Below are 22919 nucleotides of genomic sequence, written 5' to 3'. Positions count from 1 at the left end.
CCAAATCAATAGCCAGGATTTCATTTTTTTCCAACCATTTAAAAACATTTTTTAGCTTGCAGATCATACAAAAGCAGGCAGAGGGGCGTATTTGGTCCAAAGGCTGTAGTTTGCCCACTGCTGGCCCAGAGCAGCATTGTCCAATAGAACTTTCTGTGGTGATAGAAATATTCTGTCTGCATTGTCCCCAATAAGTGGCTCCTGGGCATTTGAAATGTGGCTACTATGATTGAAAAATTAAATTTTAAATTGGATTTAATCTTAATTACATTAAGACAGCCATTCAAGAGTTTTTATGAATTTAAAGAACAGGTGTAAGGGGACTGGTTGAACAAATAAATAAAGGGGGGGAAGAAATTGTGATGGGAAAGTAGGACATTCAAATCAGTGAGGACTGGTATCTGAGAACAGGGACATTAAAAGTAGAAGTGCATGGCTTTGGAGGTCAGAAATAAAAAAATTTTGGCTGATGAAAAGATTTGGGGTTTGCCTGATACACAATGCAGAGAGGTATGGAGATAGTCAAGAAAACTGGAGGTCAGGATTGGAAGAATCCTCCACTAAAATAGAATTTGTTGATCATTCCACAATGAAAAGTTGGGATTCCACAATGAAAAGTTGAGAGAAATGTTGAGAGTATGGTGGGGGAGCTAAGAATTTCATAGCAGTGACTACAGAAAAAAACCTAAGTGGGAAGAGAAGTGTTCAAGGATGAGAACAGTGAAGCTAGAAAGTAAGATGACCACAGGCATACTCTTTGATATTTAAAGAAGAAAAACTGCCCTAGCAGGTTTGGCTCAGTGGATAGAACTGAGGGACCTGGGATCAATTCTGGTCTAGGGAATGTACCTCAGTTGCAGGCTTGATCGCTGGCCCTGGTCAGGGCACATACAGGAGGCAACCAATTGATGTGTCTCTCTCACATCGATGTTTCTCTGTCTCTACCTCTCCCTTCCACTCTCTCTAAAAATCAGTAGAAAAATATCCTTGGGTGAGGATTACCCTCCTCCCCACCCCCCAAAAAAGAAAAATATCTTACAAATAAGAAAAATACAAACACTGTATTATATAAATTTTATTGCTCTTTAAAAATCGATAATCTACAGTACTTTAAAGTTTAAAGAGGTATATACAAGCAGTGGCTTCAAACTTTCAGAACTGAACTAATTCCCTCAAATTGGTTAATCAAAAATACAAACAAATCCTTGGCATTCAGTCATTTAACATCTGAATTGACTAAATAAGTAACTATCCTGAAAGTCCATGACATAATAATTTGTGATTTTGTTGAGGTATCACTTTGAACGATATATATCCAGAGCTTAGCTTGGGGTTCAATTAGTTACTTAACTAGTCCCTCACTCTAATATCAATTTTCTCCAAAGTCATGCACTTCTTTCTACTTTAAATTAATGTCATGAACTCATGCACATTTTATCTGAAAAATTAAATACAACAATGGTATAAAGGAGACACAAACAATAGAGTATATCCTACTGTGAATATCAAGAATTTACTTTATTCAAATATTATATAAGGAGTTTCAAAAGATCCTCAGCCTGTTTTCAAAAGTCGTTCTCGTAATCCCCACTAAAGGGAAAAGTAAAAGGGCCAGAAGCTTCTAATTACAATATGTTATTTGAATAATCATTAATTCCCAAAATGTTGGCATAAGATACATTTTGACTAAAATTATGGGTGTTAGGCAGTATAAGAAATCTAACTATAATAGTGCTTCAGTCCAGTTGTTTATATTTACAATAAAAAATAAACCAAACCTATTAAAGGCTTAAGCAAAAAGATCACATTTGAAGTATAGTTTTTAAAAAACATTTGTGATCTAAAGTCCCATCAAGAGAATATTCTATGGCACAGTCCACCCCACTTGTGTGCTATCTTACAGATTCTCTCTTGCAGCAATAGAAAGGGCTGCGGGATGAATTTACTTATTTATTTTTTCTATTCTCTTTGGGATGTATTTAAACCATGTCCAACAAATGCTTTACTGTATTTGCTTCATACTTTTTTTTTCTTTTTAGAACTGCGTCTGGAATCCTTTTTTTGCTTAAAAACAGGTGAATTCAAGAAACACAAATCTGTAAAAGGGTCTCCTCTTCTTAGTTTCCTATAAAGATAAAAAGAGCTCTTTAGCACTCCAATACTGACTTACTCTTTAGGATAAAGTTACTGTAAAATAGGCCAGTGTTAATATTCCCATTTTAGTTTTTTTTAATCAAAATTTTATATATCAAGTAAGATTCACTGTTGTATAAAGCTCCATTACCTTATTTCCCCCATCCCCCAACTGTATCATTAAAAGTGAGTTCCCACACATTAAATACTTACGAAGCGAGTGTGGGTTCCTTATAGTTCACACTGACTGTGCACCTACGCTTAGGCAGAGACCCTCCTGGGCTTTCTTTCTTCTGTTGTGGAGAAAGAGAAAGTTTTCTAATTTTCACTTCAGTATACAAGGGGACATTGGTGATATCCTTCAGGCTAAAACGAGGTGACTGGTGAGTTTCAGGTACTGCACCTACAAAAACAAGTTTTACTGAATATGAGTCCAAAAAACCCAACAAAACAAAACACACACACACACACACACACTCACACACACCCCATAGGAAATAAAATTGTATGCAATTACATATCTGAAATATATACAGAATCCAGCATTTTATAATACAGATTTTTAAACTTGTTTATCAGGTTTTCATCCCAGATGACATTGAAATGCTAAGTATTGTAGATGTGAAAAATTGATACGATAGTTTACTAAAAGTTAAAATTCTTGAAAATTAACTATGGAATTTCATCTTAGTCACATCTTTTTTTAAAATATATTTTATTGATTTTTTTTTTTACAGAGAGGAAGGGAGAGGGATAGAGAGTTAGAAACATCGATAAGAGAGAAACATCGATCAGCTGCCTCCTGCACACCCCACATTGGGAATGTGCCCACAACCAAGGTACATGCCCTTGCCCGGAATCGAACCCGGGACCCTTTAGTCCGCAGGCCGACGCTCTAGCCACTGAGCCAAACTGGTCAGAGCCATTTTAGTCACATCTTGCTCTTTAGAGTCATCAAGGCCTCTATCTCTTTCAGTGCCAAAACTTATCATCAAGTGGCTTTCTATATTCTTATAAAGCCACTTAAACTCATTCTCTTACATAAACGAGAACTCTAAATCACAGCCTCTGTGTAAACCAGGAGAAATGGAGTTTCCTCTAGTAAAGCTAGTAGTTAAAGAGTTATCCAGTGTTTTTCCTATCATAAGTATCCAAATTATTCTACTTTGGAACAATACCTATACTGGGGGACAGATACTTAGCACACAGTAAGGAAACAGCAAAACAAACAATCTCTTCAAATAGCTTTGAAAAGCAAATCATTTCCCAAGAACGACTAACTACATTGTGACTGTAAAATGACTTTATACTTAGTAACCCTGTTCTCTAGGATTATCTGGGTTTCAAATATTATTCTTCTTTTTTAAAAAAAATATATTTTATTGATTTTTTTATAGAGAGGAAGGGAGAGGGATAGAGAGTTATTAACATCGATGAGAGAGAAACATCGATCGGCTGCCTCCTGCACACCCCCTATTGGAGATGTGCCTGCAACTAAGATACATGCCCTTGACCAGAATCGAACCTGAGACCCTTCAGTCCACAGGCTGACACTCTATCCACTGAGCCAAACCCGTTAGGGCACAAATATTCTTTTTTTTGTACCCACATGAGCATACTGTACTATACTAATTATTCTAATTTTCAATTTGGAAAATATGGTTAAGTAAAAACATCAGATCAACTGTTATATTCTGTAAAGTTTAATGTATACACAAATCTCCCAGGGAACTTTTTAAAAAGATGTAGATTCTGACTCAAGATTAAGGAGTATCGCCTGAGATTCTGCAATTGTAAGAAATTTCCAGGTAACCCTCATGCTGAAGGTCCAGGGACCACACCCTGAGTAACACTATTTAGAATGTACATGTTTTCTTTTAAAAATGTATGGAAATTTTCAAATGTACACAAAGATGGAGACAATAGTATAATGAAACAACAGTTACCGAGCTTCAATAATTATCAACATTTTGCCAAAATTGTGTGATTGACTCTAGCATCATCCTATATAATAAAAGGGTAATATGTAAATAGACCGAACGGCAGAACAACAAATAAAGCATAATATGCTAATGATATGCTAAGACTTCTCAACTGCTCACTATGACGTGCACTGACCACCAGGGGGCAGACAATCAACTGGTCGACCAGTTGCTATGACATGCACTGACCACCAGGGGGCAGATGCTCTGATCAGTAGGTTAGCTTGCTGCTGGGGTCTGGCTGTTTGGGACTGAGCGAGATGGGCTGGACATGCCCTGGAGCCCTCCTGCAGTCCCTCCCCAGCTCGATCATGCACTGGTGGGGTCCCTCAGCCTGGCCTGTGCCCTCTCGCAATCTGGAACCCTTTGGGATGTCGGAGAGCCGGTTTCAGCCCGATTCTGCAGGTCACACCCCTTGGGAGGGCACCAGACACAGGGCTCATAGCTGGTGAGCACTGCTGCGGCAGCGCAAGCCTCTCCTGATCGGGACTGATTGGGCGCAAGCCCGTGGCAGGTACAGTAGGGCTGGGATGAGCGGGAGCAGCAGGTAGGAGCTGTAGGCGGCATTGGACTGTGGGTTTCGGCCTGATCCCTGCAGGCTACCCAGAGGGACCCCACCTATGCACGAATTTGTGCACCGGGCCTCTAGTTATAGCATATTTTAAAAAAAGATATTTGTAAGCTATCCCACCTAACTGGTTGGCCTTGGAAAGTCTTTTAGGTTTTAGTTTCCTTACAAACAAGCATGATTACACCTTTACTTCACAGAGTTGTTCTTAGGATCAATTTTGAGAATGATAAAACCTGACTGTGTATGTTATTTTTTCCAAACTAATTAAATTCCCAGATGAGAATTTTTGTGGGCAGGTGCAGGCTATATCCTCAACCTCTGAATCATGCTGACTTTTGATCTAACAAAGGCAAGATCTTCTAAGCCAGTTTTTTTTTTAATGTTTTAATATTTTACTGATTTTTTTTACAGAGAGGAAGGGATATGGGTAGAGAGTTAGAAACATCAATGAGAGAGAAACATTGATCAGCTGCCTCCTGCACACCCCCTACTGGGGATGTGCCCACAACCAAGGTACATGCCCTTGACCAGAATTGAAACTGGGACCCCTCAGTCTGCAAGCCGATGCTCTATCCACTGAGCTAAACCGGTTAGGGCCTAAGCCAGTTTTTAGATGTCTTACAAGTATCTTACAAAAGAATACTAAGTCCATCAATTGAGGAAAGAGTTTTTTGGTCTTATTAGGCCACATTCACTAACTAGAAAATTATTTAAAATCATAGTTCCTGTCAAATCGAATATAAAGCAAAGCAATTAAAATGACAGGTCCTGGATTTAAGTTGATTTCATTTTCAAGGGGTGTTTCAGGTGAGTTTATGAAAGATATTTTAATTCAACCTAACTCCACAAAAAGTTTTTCCTTGCCTTGAAAAGCTTCATTTACTAAAAGTAAAAATGCTTCCTCCACAACTAGTAGTAGTATTTGTTCTTTTAATTTAAAACTTTTATTGAATTTATTGGGGTGACATTGGTTAATAAAATTATACAGGTTTCAAGTGTATAATTTTATGATACATCATTTGTATATTGTTTGTTCACCACCCAAACTCAAGTCTCCTTTGGTCCCCATTTATTCCCCATTTTAACCTCTTCTACTTCCCTCCATATTTGTTCTTAAAGAGGACCTAAATTACCTTAAAGCAGTTCAGAGCAATAGTACTGTGATTTCCACCCCTAGACCCTCCATTATTTAATCAGACTGTTAATTTCTCTCAAAGAGACAGATGGCAAGTCTCTAACCTCCCCCAGAGAAACAGATGGTAAGTACAGTATATAAGCATCAGGAGTGATCATTTATCATAAACATTAAAAATGCAGGCAAACAAGTAGATCACTTACTGGTAGGAGTTTTTGTTGGCTGAGAACTCTCCATCTCTTTTTCATCCCTACATCGTAGTGCTCTTGTAGATCGAGGCCTGGTGGCTGGGCTACTATCTGATTGGCTGGTGAGACTTGGACTGTCCTTGCAAGTGGGCAAATAGAGGTCATCAGAATCCTCTTCTGAACTACTTGATTCATAGCTGCTCACTTCGGATACATTGGTATCTTCTTCTCTTTTAGAATCACTGCTTATTTTTTGTCGGAAAGGAGAAGGATGAACACCTTCTTCCAAATTAAAATTGTAAGCATCATTGGAAGTGATAAAATCATCCACCTTTTTTTTGGAAACAGGTTTTCTATTTTTACTTGTGATTCCTTTATACTTACATACATATTTTGATTTTCTCCTTCTGTTAGCTTTTCTTTTCTCTCCTCTTCTTCTTCTTTGTGCATCTCCATGCTTATTTTTAGTTTGCTCAGATTTATACTCTAAAATATTTTCTTTTCTTTTAGCAGATCCTCCAGGGTGAGTCAGCTTTGGTGATAAGTTAATTTGATCCTTGTTCCACTGACAAATATTTTGTTCTACATTTTCAGATATGTGCATGTTTACTAGTGGGTCTACAAATCTAATTGTTTCCAACCCAGAAGACTGCTCTGACATATGACTGATTTCAAAATTATCCAAGGTGTTGAATTGGCCTAAATTGTTAAAATGTTTCTTTAAGTTGCGACGGAGAGATACAGTTCTAGGTAAGATATTATCAATAGATGGACCTTCACCTGAATCCAAATCAAATCCCAGCCTGTCTTGAGGAATAGTAGGCATTTGCTCTGAGAATTTAAAAAACAAATGAGAAAAATAGTTTTACTTTATGGAAATTTTAATTTCAAGGATCTTAGAAGTCAAAGTTAAAAATGGAATAAGTGAAGTCATTCTATAGTTTCTCCACATTTACTATCTATAATAAAAAAGCGTAATATGCTAATTAGACGGGACAGCCGAATGACCTTCTGGGCGTCCTTCCGAATGAAGCTGGGGCTGCGAGGGCTGAGCCCCTTGCACGAATTTCGTGCATCGGGCCTCTAGTAAGTAAATAAAAACGTAGAGAAATTAATATTACCATCCATTTATTTGGCAGTGATCAATTGCTAGCTTATATCTCACCTGTGGAAGAATCTTATATAATATTCAAAAATATTCTAATTTGGGGTTTTATGTGTCCCTCATTTAAAGAATAACTAGTAGTTTACATGTATCTATGTGTATAGGATTGAGAGAAAAGGAATCTCATATTCCAAAGTAGGACAAGTACATAAAGAAAGTGAAACTAAGTTGTTATTTGAAAAATGAGAAAAATTGGAATAACTGGAAAACATTTCAGGTAGGAAATATAATCTGCATTTTAAAGTGGGAAAATTTGGAGCTGCTTATTCAAATGCTTTCCCTTCTTCAGAGCTTAGTTCAGTAGAGGATTGATATTTGAGAATAGGGACACAATGATTTAAAAGTAGAAAGAAGGGCATGGCTTTGGAGGTTAGCTTTGAGTTTAAAGCAGTGGTTCCCAAACTTATTTGGCCTACCGCCCCCTTTCCAGAAAAAATATTACTCAGCCCCTGGAAATTAATTTTTTTAAAATTTTAATAGCAGTTACTCATCGCCCCCAAATGCACCTGTGGCCATCACCAGCCCCCTGGATCGCTGCAGCGCCCACTGGGGGGCGGTAGCGCCCACTTTGGGAATCACTGGTTTAAAGCTTGATTCTTACCATCTGGGTTACTTCTTTGAGTCTATATAATATGGGACTGAGTGTACCTATATTGCAAGGTTGTTGTGAGGGTTAATTGAGATAATATATGTAAAATGCCTAACACGGATCTTAATATGTTGTCAGGTTCAGGAAATTGCAGCCACAGTTATAGCTAAGGTTTCTAATTATAGATTTGGCAAAATAAATGGATATACTTTAAAACTCTTATTCTTTGTAAAATAAACAGATATGCTTTAAGCAGAAGAATATCAGGCGAAAAGATTAAAAAGTTAAAAAGGAAAATTAGAGAAATTTAATTATGTTACTTTTTTTCAAAGACCTCATCTTACCCTTCATATCATATTTTCAGATTTTCACTTGAATTACCTTCTATTTGGAATGATTCCCCTTGTTCTGGAAGGTGATTTTCCTGAAGAGGAGCTTGCCTTAGAAATACCATTGAAAAATAGAAATTTAATTAACAATTATGAAATAAAAATAAATTTAAGATTTTCTTGAAATTAAAATATTATATTTTCCTTAGTATTATTTCATAATTCCATTCTAAGTCAGTACATCTATTCTACATCAAAGGAAACCAAACAACATTTGTACTGATTACATGGAGGCCAATTTATTACGACTGACATTCAATTCTTACTGGATTAACTAATATATCAAATTGGACAGTTCTTCCTTAAAACATGACATAACTCATAATTTCATTTAACTGGAGAAACAGCCAATCAGAATTGACATAAAATATACCAAAGAAATTCGGTGCGATTATTCACACTTTAGGAGCTTGCTTTATCATTAGCTGAGTTTTTTGGTAGTACCGGCTTTTATGATGCTTAACTACTGACTACTCTGAAGTTAACACTGTTCATTAAAAAACAAATAAATCCTGTCCCTCTTTGGTGCATGGAAAAGAATTTTCTCTATGCTCTAATACTATTACTGGCTGTTTCATTTTAATTATAACTTTGTTTTTTATTTACTGTAGATAATTTTTTCACCTCTAGACATCAAAATTTAAATACAGGTTTAGGCAAGAGTCATGGTAACAAACTAATAACAATTTAAAAAAATCTTATAAAGACCCAATTATCTCATTTTACATTTTGCCCATTACATAAATATTTGGTCAGATGTTAAAGTTCAGCAGTTTTAGAATTAATTATTAAAATTAATATGGGGATAGAAATCATATTAGTGATTATCTCTATGAGGACTGGGGCACAGACTCAAAAGGGACAGGAGGAAATAAATGGCTTATGGCAGTAGTTCCCACTTGATGTTGCTAAATACCCAAAATGCTTAGGACAGCTCTCTAAAACAAAGGATGACCCGGCCCAAATGTCAATAGTGTTAAGACTGAGAAACTTCAGGCTGGAGTTATGGCCATGCTCTATATCTTTTTTTTTCTTTTTATAATCCTCACCTGAGGATATTTTTCCATTGATTTTTAGAGAGAGAGTAGAAGAGAGAGGGAAAGACAGAGAAAAATATCAATGTGAGAGAAACACATTGATTGGTTGCCTCCTGCATGAGCCCCAACCAGGGCCTGGGCCAGGGAGGATCCTGCAACCAAGGTACATGCCCTTGACCGGAATCGAACCCGGGACCCGTTGGTCCGCAGGCCGACACTCTAGCCACTGAGCCAAACCAGCTAGGGCTTTATCTTGATTGAGATCTTGCTTTGACTATACATTAGTCAAACTCATTGAATTGTATAATTACCAACTGTGCATTTTACTGTATGTAATTATATCGCAACAATTCATAAACAAACAAAGTATACTTGATCCAAGAGAAGGGCAAGAGGGTATATGGAATCTGATTGTATTTAGGAATAAGTTGGTTTAGCAAGGCAATGTGACAGTGGTATTAAATATGTTTTATTATATTTCTTTTCTAAAACGACTTATCTGTAGTACTAGCAAAATACCATCATTTGAATAACCAATCCTTATTAGAATAAAAACTTGGCATAAGAAAAATACAACTGAAGGGAATAATTTAAAAATTCTAGAAAAGCTTCTTATTCTTAGACATCAAAAAAGTAACTACAAGAAAGATTTGGTTTGGCTATAACAGAATTTTAACACATCAAGTTTTCTTAACTATATGCTCAGTAGAGAGAACGTGAGGCTGAAAATAGGGCTCAATATGATGCAAATATCCTTCCATAAATGGATCACAGAATTACATCTCCTCTGATATCAATAAGCATAACAAGGAATTTGATACTAACGGTAAATCCTTCACAAATAAATCCCCAGAGTTGTTGTCATCACTGGAGTTCATTCCAGAAGAACTAACTTCATGGTTCTGTGAATGTATTAAAAGAAATAAAACATTAGTAAAACTGAAATATTCATCCCAAAACATTAATTTATTAAAAAATAAACACTTATTGTCCTAGCTGGTTTGGCTCAGTGCATAGAGCGTCAGCCTGTGAACTGAAGGGTCCCAGGTTTGATTCTGGTCAACAGCACATGCCCTGATTGCGGGCTCGATCCCCAGTGGGGGGCGTGCAGGAGGCAGCCAATCAGTGATTTTCATTGATGTTTCTCTCTCTCTCTCTCTCTCTCTCTCTCTTCCTCTCTGAAATCAATATTATTAAAAAAAAATAACAACAAACACTTATTGATAGTCTATCATGGTGCCAGGCACTGTTCCAGAAAATGGGTCTAAACATTTTTTTAGTTCTACCTTCTTAAAACTTGCATTCTAGTGTAGGGAAATTTTTTTTTAAAAGACAGATATATAAATAATTTCAGTGTGTTAAATGCTACAAAGGAAATAGTGAAGTGACAGAAAGTAATTGAGGTGGAGGGCTCTTTTAGATAGGGTGATTTTCATCTGAAATCTGAAGAATGCAAAGGAGCCAGTCATTGAAAGAGCTGGGGGAAGAGAAAGCCGTGGAAACAGCAAATACAAAGGTCATGACATACAAAAAAACTTTGTGGGTTTAGAAAAAAGCCATTGGTTAGATAATGTAGGGCTCAGAGAGCCATGAGTTTAAATTTTAGTTTATGTGTGATGGAAAGTCACTTAAATATTAAGCAGGGAAGTACAAATGACCAATTTTTAAAAAGATCAATCTGACCCTAGTTGGTTTGGCTCAGTGGTAGAACACTGGCCAGAGGACTGAAGGATTTCAGGTTCAATTCCAGTTAAGGGCATGTACCTCGGTTGCAGGCTTGATCCCAGGACCTGGTCAGGGCATTCTCTCACATCAATGTTTCTCTCTCTCTCCCTTCCTCTCTCTAAAAATCAATGAAAAAAATAGCCTCGGGTGAGGATTAACAAAGACAACAAAAACATCAGTCTGGCCACTGTGTGAAACATGGATTGAAAAGGGCCAAGGAGTTAGGAAGTCATCATAGTAAATGAAACAAGACATGATATTAGCTAGGACTGGAATTCTGTGGCTATGGCGGTAAAGCCAAGTGGAAGGTTTTGAGTTGAACAAATGGGGAAGGTTGTTTTATTGAGATGCGTGACTTACGGAGGGAGGTAGAAGTATACAATATCTTTGGTAGGGTGGGAAATAGTTTTGTTTCCTACAGAATGTTTGAGATCCTTTATAAATATTTAAGTGGCTATGTCAAATAGTTGTGCTGTGTATGTGTAGGTCTTGAGCTATAAATTTGTAAGTTATTAGCAGATAGGCAGTATTTTAAAGCTATGGGAGTAGTAAGATGGGTCGAGATCAACTGACATTTAGAAGAAGCCAGTAAAAGAGACTGACATGGAACAGTTAGAAAGGTAGAAAGAAAACTAGGAGAATATGATGGTAAGAAAGCTAAGAGATCAGAGTATTTCTAGCAAAGTGTAATCCCTGTTTGTATGTTACTTCAAGGTCACGAAGAAAAAGTGACTTCTGATTTTGGCAACATGGACATTTTAGTAACCTCGACACAGTGACAATAGAATGACATGGATAGATGTCAGATAAGAGTGAGTTCAAAAGTGAATGGAAGCATTCATTGGTTGAGTCTTTTATGTGCCCTGAGTAGGGATGGAACCCAAAACCTTGGTGCATTGGGATGATGCTCTAACCAACTCATTACCCAACCAGTGCATAAATACGTGGAACAACAAATTGATGTCTCTCTCTCTCTCTCTCTCTCTCTCTCTCTACCTCCCCGTAAAATAAATAAATAAATAAATAAATAAATAACAATGGCTAAGATCACTTAAAAAAAAAGGAAATGGAAGCTGAGGAAGTGAAGATACTAAGTGCTCTGTTCTCTTTGGAAAAGTTCTGCTGTGAATGGGAGTAGAGAAATAAGCAGATAGAGATGAGATCAGGAGAGGTTTCATTTATTTTCTTTTCCTTTGCACGTAAGAGATTCTAATGCACATTTGTATGATAGCTAGAATGATTCAGCAGAGAGGGAGATAAATGTTGGAAAAGAGTTCAAACTTTCAGGAGTAAAGTCCTAGGGGAGATGAGAAGAAGAGAACTGATGCACAAGCGGAGGGCTTGGACGCTGATGGGAGCAGCGACACTTGTCCCTGCAACAAGAGGGAAGATGGAGAACATGAGAGTAGATACAGGCAGATTTGTAGACTTGTATCGGAAAATGAGAGTTCCAGTCTGATACCTTAGAAGTCATTCTAATTCAGTGAGTTGTTTTTTGAAATCTGATGCACATATAATATGCTAACGTTATAATGAATAGGTTAAAACTGTTTATCAGAGAAAAAACTAGAAATTTAATCCTGTTAAAAGTTTTAAATTTATTATCAATATAGTTAATGTTCTAAACCAGTTTATTACTGAATAAGAATATTTACCTATAGAGTGATAAAATTCAAAAACAAATTATTAAAAAGATCCATCATAAGATGTAGGGAACAAAAGGCTATTAGAAATTAATTTCTGGTTAATTAAAGCATCTTATTAAAGCATTTTAAGCTTCTCCATCACTGTTAAAAGGACTTGCTAAGCATGGAGGCATGAATGTAGAGTGACGGTTGAGAACGAGTGACATATGCAACTAGTATATGGCAGAAAACAAACTCTGATGTTTTAAATGCTAAGAACACTTTCACCCTGCAACTAACAGTATGTTTTAATAAATTGTGATTATCTCATAGCTACTTATTTTATACTATTCTATGTGTGATTTTAGCAAAAACGTTGGAAAGGGGAGAGGAAGATTCAAATGTCATTGGAAGAAATTTCTTCCTCACTATTTGACAGAAAAAGGAAAAGGAAAATATTAGAAAAGATGCATTTTTGAAGGAAAAAAATTTTAATTAAATAATCCAACCCTCACATAAAGGTAAAGAAATCATATTTTATCTTTATAGGGAAAATTCTCTACTACACTGGATAAGAATATAATATACACATACATTCTATATATCACACATAGAAAAAATGTGGAATCACCTTAGTTGCAGGGAAGCAAGAACTCTTTCACTGACTCTTGTCAACAGAGAGGTGACTTTAATTCCTTTCTCAGGTCCATGTCCCTACTCTAATCACTATGGTCTGGCTTTCTTCTCTGGTCTCCTGCTAACACAACTGTCTTCACTGGCATAGCAAACAAACGGCCACCAGGGAAGAACGTAATTGTTAACACTAGAAACTCAACACCGCTTTTCTCTTTCTCTGCTCCACGCATTTCCCTGGCAGTGGCTTCTGGGAAAAAGAAGAAACTGGCTCATCATTACTCTTCTCAGGATTAACCTTCAATGAGACACAAAGAATATTCTAAACCAAGCTTTTTCCATGTCTGTTATAGTCTGGCTGATCCTTTTATAGAACCTTGGATACAATCAGAATCCAATTAAAAATGTGGACAGAAAAATGTTCAGGATATTTCTTGTTTGGGAATTAATGAATTATCTTCTTTATTTAGCCAACTAGTAGATAAAAATGATTCTCTAGAAGCACATAAATGCTCCCCACCTCCAAATTAAGTTTTTATAAAACCCAACTAGATGTAGCAAAACTACATAGAAAAGCTAAGATTTATAGTACTGATTTATAGTTATCAGTAATTAATTTAACTACCATAAGTGATTTAAACTACTAATTCATAGCTTTACCATTTTCCCCCCTAAGAGCCTTTGTAATGAAAATACCTGAGCAGGTTCTTCTGTTTGTTGTGAAGTAAGTTTTTCTTTCAATGCATATAACTGGTATGTGAGGAAGTAACATTCTTTTCTCAGCTGTAGGATGATGTCTTGGGCTTCTCTCACTTTGGATTTTTCATTTTCCAAAGCTAAAACTAACATTTTGTTGTTGTCTTGGTAGTTTTTTAGCAGTGTAGAAGTGTTGGCTAAAAGAGGATAAATTTTTTTTATTAGTTATTAAATTTAAACTTAAAAAGTTATGCAAAAGAACAGCATGAAAATCTTACTGATTATTTGGCATGGTGCAACTACAAAAGACTTTCGTTTGCCAATCTCTGCCAAGTTTTTATTCCTTTTCTCTTTCATTCGTTTCTTTATTTCTTCAAGACTTTCTTGAAAGGACTTTTTGAGGTTCCTTTCCTTGGCCATCTTCTGCCTAGGAATTTAAAACAATAAAAAATAATTCACTTTTAAAAAGTATCATCAAATATAAAGCAAGCTTGAAAACAGAGGCTGTTCATAAAGAATCATTAAACAGAGATTTAGTAACTGAAAAATTAGCTCAAAGTACATAGCTAACCTGGTAATAACCTAGATTTTGCAGCTTTTAAATCTTGTTGATATTTTTGGCATATTATCCTCTTCAAGTACTTTATAGGGAAGGTGTAATATGGATTTTCAACCCAAAGACTGTAATATGCCACTTATTTATTCTTTAACAAATACTCATTGGGGGCTTACCATATAGTAGGCACTATTGGAAATGCTTAATATCATATATATATATAATTGATTTTTTACAGAAAGGAAGAGAAAGGGATAGAGAGTTAGAAACATTGATCAGCTGCCTCCTGCACACCTCCTACTGGGAATGTGCCTGCAACCAAGGTACATGCCTTTGACCGGAATCGAACCTGGGATCTTTCAGTCCACAGGCCGACGCTCTATCCACTGAGCCAAACCGGTTAGGGCTAAATATTATATTTTGATGTCATTATTACTTATGTCTCCTACAAGGCAATACCTATGACCAACTTTTAGTGTTTATTCAGCATACAGCATTAGATGAGAGGCAATCATATATCTGGGCTTTGTTTTCCAGTTTTTCTCTATTGTTTATCTGATTAGGTCATTTGATTAATTCTTTCTCTTCCACATTCTTTTAACTCAATATTACTTTAGACATGCATACACTCTCACTAAAGTCAAAGTGATCTGAGGTTTAAACTATGCAGTACATACAATTTTAATAGGCTATTATAACAACGATAGAGCTAGAACCAGCAGGAACTGGCGCACAGAAACAGGCCAGTGTCCTCAAAGTTTTCTAAAACGCAGGCCTGCTAACTCCCAGTACATCCTGAATATAGCAAACCAGAAATTAGCAAAACATGCATTGACAGTGGAATATGCTAGTGAGTATATTAATACATAAGTGTACTTACTGAGGCAAACCAGACAGGCTTCAGCATTCTGCTACTAAGCTTGTCACACTACATTCCATGAACATCTTTTAGCTTAGATTGCACTTGTGCAGATCTTAAAATTGCAAAAAGTAGTTCTTTCCTACAACAATCCATGCAAACAATTTTCACTACAAAGGCTACCTTCCTCTCCTTAGTCAAATCTACTCCTGAAAGTGCCCCCGGTCCCAGGCTCCAGGCAAGCCCTGCCCAGCGTGCGGTCAAAATGGTCACTGGAAGAGTGACTGCCCTGGAAAAGTGGCGGGCGTTCTATGCCTCAGCATGGGGGGGCCGCCCTTCCAGGCCGTGACCGCTGGCCATGTTGAAACTGGCTGAAGACTGAAGAAGCCCAGCCTCGATGACTCCAATCACCCTCTCACCCTCGCTGAGCCTCGGGTCACAATGAAGGTAGTGGGTCACCTTCCCGGTCGATACGGGGGCTGCCTTTTCTGTCCTGCCCTCCTTTCTAGGGCCCCTTTATCCTTCCAAGATCTCGGACATGGGTATTGACGGCAAATCCACCTGCCTTCTGGCCACCGGACCCCTTCCTTGCCTCCATCATAGCCCTATAACCCACTCGTTCTTAGTCATGCCTTCATGCCGTGCCCCTGTTAGGACGAGATAGCCTCACCATCCTAGCGGCCACTCTGCCCTTCAGCCTCCCCACTCCAGCCTCCCTGCTCCTTCCACTCCTGGCCCCCTCCCTTTACAGGGACACCGATTCCCCACTGTCATGCATCCTGTCATGGGGCCCAGTTGTCCCAGACCATAGTCGCCTAGCTCAGTCTCCGCCTAGCTCAGTCTCTGTCTCCGCCGTGAATGCCTTATCTCTTTATCTCCTCCACACTGTCTCCTCCTTTGAACTGAAAACTGCTCTGATCTCGACCCATCCCCCGCCACCCTTCCCAAAGGAAAAAATGTGGCAGTTTTAAAATCCAAGCGGCTAGAGGCCTGGGAACAGGCTGCGCGACCTGCTCCCTCACTCCCAGCCTTTTCTCCAGCCTCCAGGTCCCTGGCTTCCACTGCTCCTTCCATTTTCCCTTGGATAGCAGCGCATTCTAACATTTCCTCCCACTTTCACTGCAATGCCTACCTCTCTCAGGCTCACCGAGTGCCTCCCACCATCCTCGAAGAAGATTCGGCGACACCATCCAGGACCAGATGACTCATCATTCCTCACAGGCTCTTACCTGGCAAGCGACCCTCCAATTTTTCTCAGGTTTTTCATATTTTCAGGGGAAACAGATACGGAATGATGAGGGAGTCATCAATTCTACTGTCTGGGATGGGAAATCCTCTAGTGTCACTCTCTATTTATGAATCCTGGACCTACTCCTATGCCCACACTCATCAACACAACTTTCCATCTACTCTCTAACATCAATCCCTTCTCTACATTCTTCTGGATTTGTCTGTCACTGGCTCGAACCCTTATCATAGCCACTCAATTCCAACCTATTGGACCATCTAACTAAACTCTCTCTAGAAATTAGCAGCTCCTGGACCGGACCTCCTGCCCATGGCCCCAACCAGAAGTCCGGGCTACACCAAGGAGCCCCACCTTCTTGAGCCCTTTTGACCCTTCTTGCTCAACCACCGTCTCCTTACTGATCCCCCTCCCCTGGGTACGTATCTCCCATATCTGCCTTTACCCAGGCAAGTGCTCCGAGAACACGAGAACAGGTTTCTGCCCAAGCCAGAGCCAACCGACCAGGACTCCCAGGACCAGCCCTTCACCCTGGTGACTCGGTCCTCCTTAAGAACCTAATTGCAAGCCTTGGAGCCTACGTGGACGGGACCTCATGCTGTAATCCTCACAGCCCCCACCGCGGCCAAGCTGCTTGGCGACCTGTCCTGGCACTGCCTCTCCAGACTCATGAGGACCCCGGAGCAGCATGACTTCTATAAATGTGATGTATTAGGCCCCACTAACGTCTGCCTTAACCGCCCTCCCCTCCTCCTTCTCCTCCAGGCTCTGAGCAACCTACACACACCCCCATCCTCTTGTGTGGAGGTTCAAGGTCCCTGAAACCCACTACCAGAACGGCAAACAAGTCACCCGGCAGTGAAACCCAGACAGGTCTTTGCTGGCTGCCGTCCCACTCATGACTTCTCCAAGAACCCAAGGGAAAGGTGAATGTCAGCCTCCCGTGGCTGGCATTCCCCTTTGGGAACCCGAAACTCCAGAGCCCACCCTGCGGCACCTTAAGTAACTGCATGAACTCCTCTGACCCCGGGCCCTGCTTCATCATCACGGTAGTTCCCCAACTAACCTTGTACGGAGAGTCGAAGCTCGCCTGGCTGCTCCCTCCATCCCACCCCCGGACCCGCCGGGCTGTCTTCCTCCCTGTCATGTTAGGGGTGAGTATCACTGCCTCAGTAGGCCTCATGGGGGGGCCCTTGGGAACAGTCTGGTCACTGCTCAGTACTTTAATGACAAGCTCCAGTTAGCCCTGGAGTCTACTACTGTCTCTTTTAGCCTCCCTACAGCAGCAAGTGACATCAGTAGCCCAAGTAGCCCTACAGAACCAGCGCGCCTTAGACCTTTTGACTGCAGAAAGAGGAGGAACCTGTATATTCCTTCAGGAAGAGTGCTGTTATTACATCAATGAGTCTGGAGTAGTGGAGCAAAATGTACAGACCCTGACTAAGCTGAGTGAAGAACTACATGCAGGACACTTCCAGGACAACTCCCCTTTCAGCTGGTTCCAAAGCCCCTTAGCTACCTGGGTCCTGCCCATGATAGGGCCCCTGATTCTCATCTGTGTCTTTTTTCTCCTAGCCCCGTGCCTCCTCAAGTTCATCTGCTTCCGGATCACGGAGATGTCACGGGTGAATGTGAATCAGCTCCTGCTCCATCCCCACACTCGGCTCCCCTTCGACCTGCCTCTGCCTAACCCTGGCCTTTAACCACCACCACCCCTCGTCGTCCCTGTTCAGCTGGAAGCAGTCAGAGAGTCGCCGTCCCTTATCACCAAAAGGCCGGGATGTTAGGTCGGAGAGAGCCAGGATCGAGCCAGGATCGGATACATGCAGACATGTGATGAGACAATGGACTCCCCCTGGAATTTCTCACAGATCAACGTGCCAGACACAGATACCTGCTTCTTCTCCCTGAATCCACATACTCCCCTGCAGCTGAAGCCTCCTCAACTGAATACCTCAGCTCATGTCCCCGCCCCTCACCCAACCGCAGTATAAAAAAAGCGCCCCCCTCCATGTTGGTGTGAATCCCCGTGCCCTGTCTTTGGGGGTACGTGAGTCTCCCCGGGACGCAGAATAAACTTTCCTTTCCTTTCTTTTCTGATTCACTGGACTCTATTTCTTGCGCCGCCTCCTGAGCCACCTAACCTAACAAAAGTTACATTTTCTGGAGGACTTTTCACCAGGCCTTACTTAGTTTGCCCTTTGCAGTGTCCAGGGTCTTAGGTATAGATACTGTAGATCTCACATATTTCCTTTCCGCCGACATCAATAAAATATACCCTGGGATGTCCCCAGCAGGGAAGGCACAACTATTTCTTATGTTAAGTGGGTTGTATAACACAAGGTACCACAATGTCGTTTTTGAAGTTGGAACTGGAGATGTTTGATTACAGATTAAGTAATGGACCAAGTTAGTTTAGTGAAGGTATTTTAAAAACCAAGTGTCATCCTACTCCCCCTGCCCCCCCTCCCAAAAAAAAAACCGCACAAAAAACTGTTATCACATGTAGTCAACTTAAAATCAGACAACACTGCCGTGTCAGTTTTATTTCCTGTCTAGGCCGATGATGGCACTAGCAGGGAGCATGGTGGAGAGAATGAATGAGAACAGGTCACAGCGCGGGATGACAGTCGCGCTCTGGATTGAAAAGGACGCAGAATATTTGACCTGCATCACAATTCCTCCATCATTCCAGCCGCCCAGGCACCTGGCAGGGCACCGGGACACAGTCAGGCCGGCTTCTCCGGGGGAACCGGCCAAGCAAAAGCACAAACCACAGCTGCCAGGCTCTGTGCTTTATGCCGAGCCTGGCTTTGAACGACCGTAAGTGTTTTGTTTACACTTCGCGTAATTCACACAATTCTACCGGGCAGGAGGTTCCGGACCCCGTTTATTTCACAGAAGAGGAAACTGGATCCTCGGGAAGCGCGGGTCGGGTGGCCAGGACAAAGGCACCCGGTGAGTCCGACTCCGCAGCCTCCGTTTTTGGACGCAGAACTTAGAACGACAGAGAGACCCAGCGGGAATCGGAATCGGGGTCACGACGCCTCCGATCCGCATCCGAACGCCGTGCGGCCCCCTCTTTCTCCGAGGGGCTTCCGGAAAGCCCGCGGGCGGGGGGTGGGCGCGCTGCCGGAAAAGGGCCAGGAGACCCGCCTCCCACAGGCGCGCCCGCAGCCGTACCTTGGCCACCACCTCTGCCTTCCTCCTCACATCCCCAGGCTCCGCGACAGCACCCGGCGGAGCGTGCACCGAGCTCCGGACCGCCAGCCCCGTCTCCCGTCACCGCCGACTACCGCAGCCACATTCGAAATTCGCATCCGCTCTCGCCCATTGGCTGGCTGGGTGGCGGTCACGTGAGGCGGCGGCGCATTCGCCGACGCAGGCAGAGCCCCGCCCCCTCGGGCGTCCTCACGTGACGCACCGTCGTCAAGCATCCACATCCGGGCACTCTGCGCCCGAGTCCCGGGAGGGCGGAGCCGGCTGTCAAGCGGGTGGACCTGCCGGCACTTTTGCGCTCTGAGTTGTTGGCGTCTGGGGGCGGAGCCGCTCCCAGTCCTTTGAAGGGTGGGTATTTTAGGGCTCAGAAGCTTCCTGTTTTAACTTTAGTTTTGCGGCGTCCCATCTTCCAGGTTGTGCTCTAGGGTTCCCTCTTGCGAGAAGAAGCTATTTGTTTGGTTGCCCGCCCAGGCAGTCGAACTGCTGCACCGAGGCAGCTTTTAGGGAGAACGATAGGGAGCAAATTATGGATTCACAGGATCTTATTGGGGAAGTTGCAGATACCTGAGATATTCGGCGGCGGGTTCTTTCTCTTTACCCGGCTACCCGTGGCTCTTTAACCGGCAGGAGATGGCACCAGCATCCATCCAGTTCCCCACCGGGGAGTCTGGGGAATCTTTCTGATTGATTCTTTATTCTCCCTTAGCCTTTCAACGTCCAGTCACCCAGTTCTATTTTCCGAATATTTCCCACGTCCAAACGTCGCTATTTCCCATCCTCTAAGCCAGCCTACTACCCGGTCTCGTTCCGTGAGCTACGCGGGTGCCTACTCTGACCGCTGGCTCCACTCCTTTATGTTCTTCATGGTGACATTTGGACAAAGCAGATATGATCGATTAGGAAACTCCTAAATTAAGGCTGCCCACGGCATTTAAGAGCTCCTAGGTGTTTGGTCCTGAAAGATCCCCATGATTCCTGGTCCCACCTGTTCTGAATTTTCTTGCGTCTCGTTGGAATTCCTCTTGCTGGTTTTGCCCACACTGTGCTGTGCATCAAGAAGGGTTTTTCCTCCTCCCCTCCCCTCCACCCCCCGCGTCCCATGTAACATTTAACTCTTATGCATGCTGCAGCTGTCACTGTCGAGGTAAATTCTTGCAGAAGCCTTGTCTGTCCTCAAAGCTCCATTGAGTGCCCTGCTTTGTGCTTCCTTAGTGCCATGCATGTTCCCCTGGGTTACCTTGTGGCACGGACTTGTCATTCATTGCCTGGTTATTCAAGTTGAATAAGGGTAGGAACTCTATCTACCTGTTCATAGTTAAATCTTTAGCATCTGTTTAGCAATTTGAAGTAAGTTGGGAAATATTCACCGGGACAATAAAGCAATGGATAAACAACCTAAACAAGTGCTTTGAATTTAGACATTCAATTTATGAAAGTTATGGGTTTTTTTTGTTTGTTTGTTAAAAAAAACCACATTTAATTAGTGGGGTAATCACATTGTAAGATATAAAAATATTAAATCCGTACAGCGCACACTGACATAACCAATATAAGATTGTATACTATTCATTTTCTAAGGAAAAAGAAATTTTTACACCCTTACCTTAGTCTAAGCCTCACCTCATTCCTTCCTGGTTTCAGTGGAAGAGATTAGAACATCCTTCTCTACATCCAACAACAACCTGTTCTCCAGAGTCATCCACCAGACTACCTCCATTAGTCCTCAGTTTGCTACACCTGGTCAGTGTGACTCCTATGTGCAGAAGAAGGGAGGAGCAGAGAGGTTTTTTAATTGCTTGAGGCCAGAGGGTATGAAGTGGAAGGTGAGAGCAGGGCTGGATTCATGGACGCGTGACCTGTTTTCGCCCAAAAGGCCCCGCAGTTAGTTTAATGCTCTGCTCTTGCCATCTTGAAATGCTTAATCATTTATCTTTGAACTTGTGACTTGTAAGTGAAATCTGATGAGACAGTGGAACATGCACATGAATATATGAGATACATATGTGTGTCTGTAACTGCCTTTTGCTGCCTTATTGCCATACAGTGTGCAGGATGCTCACTAAATGGCTTCCATGATACACTTACTTTGTACTTGGGGCCATGTGTTCAGAAGGGCTTCACACTTCGTTTACTAGTCTGTGGCCTTCTTGTAATTCTTAACAGTTTTATCTTTGAACTGTGTACTCACTTTGAATTCCATTGAACTTTCATGCTTTTTAGCCCAAAGAAACTATTAAAATCTAATGTGAGAGTCTTTATTACCAGACAATTTTAAGAAACTAAAGTTGACTTTATGGAGCCAATAAAGCCCTTTGGATATTAGCAAAACTTTAAGTGAAATATCATCTCTAAAAACGTTCTTAAAATTACTATTCTTACTATATGTGTTTAAAACTAGGCCAAATTTAATGAGACTAGGACTTATTTTACAAATGAAGTAGTGTTACTGTGAATATCTTTGGTAAAAATGAGGTGACTGTAGAGAGAAAAATTGCATTGCAATAGAAAACTATTGTGTACCCATTATCAGATTCTAGTCCTGTTTACTGTCTGAGGTTTTGTTATCTACCTGCAAACTGTCCTGGTTCCTGAATTCTTCTAGTTTCCCCTAATATCTGGCTACAACTCTTCAAACCAACATTTCCAAATTTCTCCCACCTTTTAGACTTAGAATCACTAAACCCTAAAACTATCCTTTCCCCATACTCTAACTAGCTAAAGAGGAACCACTCAATATAAACTTCAGATATCACCATGATGGATCATATACAGTATGTGCCTTCTTCGTGCCTATGTCTGTGTAGGCCACTCAGAGAGTTCACCAGAACACCCTGACATCACTAGACATTCAAACTGCAAACCAGGAAAATTCATCAGATTGAAACTGTCATCATTCTGCCACCTAAAGAGATGCTTTGATCTAAAAAAATAAAAAAAGGTAGTTTAAAAAATCTATAGGCCAAAAGTAAAATTACAAAAAAAAAGATGCTTTGATCTCAAAACTAGAAAATTTCCTGACTGATTGATCTTTAGACTCAGAAACTAAGTTTATGATTTGCTCCAACTATTAACCTTTTTTCTCTTGTTTCCACAGAATACCTGAGTGCTCACACCGCATAGCTCTACTTAGATGGAAGCTCATCTGCAATGCTACCTCTTGAAGGTATGTAC

The 22919-nt window shown here is 40.9% G+C and overlaps 1 protein-coding gene across 1 annotated transcript; it reads right to left on the bottom strand.

Moving 5' to 3' along the window:
- Nucleotides 1-1092: 1092 nt before the first annotated feature.
- SGO1 (shugoshin 1) lies at nt 1093-19820 on the bottom strand. The gene is made up of 8 exons (XM_070391101.1): nt 19713-19820; nt 14147-14295; nt 13869-14065; nt 10015-10091; nt 8145-8203; nt 6025-6840; nt 2347-2536; nt 1093-2125 (listed from the first exon to the last, which is right to left on the bottom strand). The coding sequence occupies exons 2-8, from the start codon at nt 14286-14288 to the stop codon at nt 2017-2019; spliced, it is 1590 nt and encodes a 529-aa protein (XP_070247202.1). The 5' UTR covers nt 14289-14295; nt 19713-19820; the 3' UTR covers nt 1093-2016.
- Between the last annotated feature and the right edge of the window lie 3099 nt (nt 19821-22919).

The sequence above is a fragment of the Myotis yumanensis genome, unplaced genomic scaffold (assembly GCF_028538775.1).
Source record: "Myotis yumanensis isolate MYYU_CA2020_CCGP unplaced genomic scaffold, mMyoYum1.0.hap1 SCAF_14, whole genome shotgun sequence".
Classification (NCBI taxonomy): domain Eukaryota; kingdom Metazoa; phylum Chordata; class Mammalia; order Chiroptera; family Vespertilionidae; genus Myotis; species Myotis yumanensis.
Note: the sequence above shows the minus strand (reverse complement) of the source record. Positions and strands in the feature narration are given on the sequence as shown.

Bases quoted from the DNA above. Each gene is read 5' to 3' on its own strand.
- SGO1 (XM_070391101.1), bottom strand. From the start codon at position 14,288: ATGGCCAAGGAAAGGAACCTCAAAAAGTCCTTTCAAGAAAGTCTTGAA. The intron at 14,066-14,146 runs GTAAGATTTTCA...ATCCTCTTTTAG, and splicing joins TGCACCATGCCAAATAATCA to CCAACACTTCTACACTGCTA. The intron at 8,204-10,014 runs GTTAGTATCAAA...GGTATTTCTAAG, and splicing joins TTATTTGTGAAGGATTTACC to GCAAGCTCCTCTTCAGGAAA.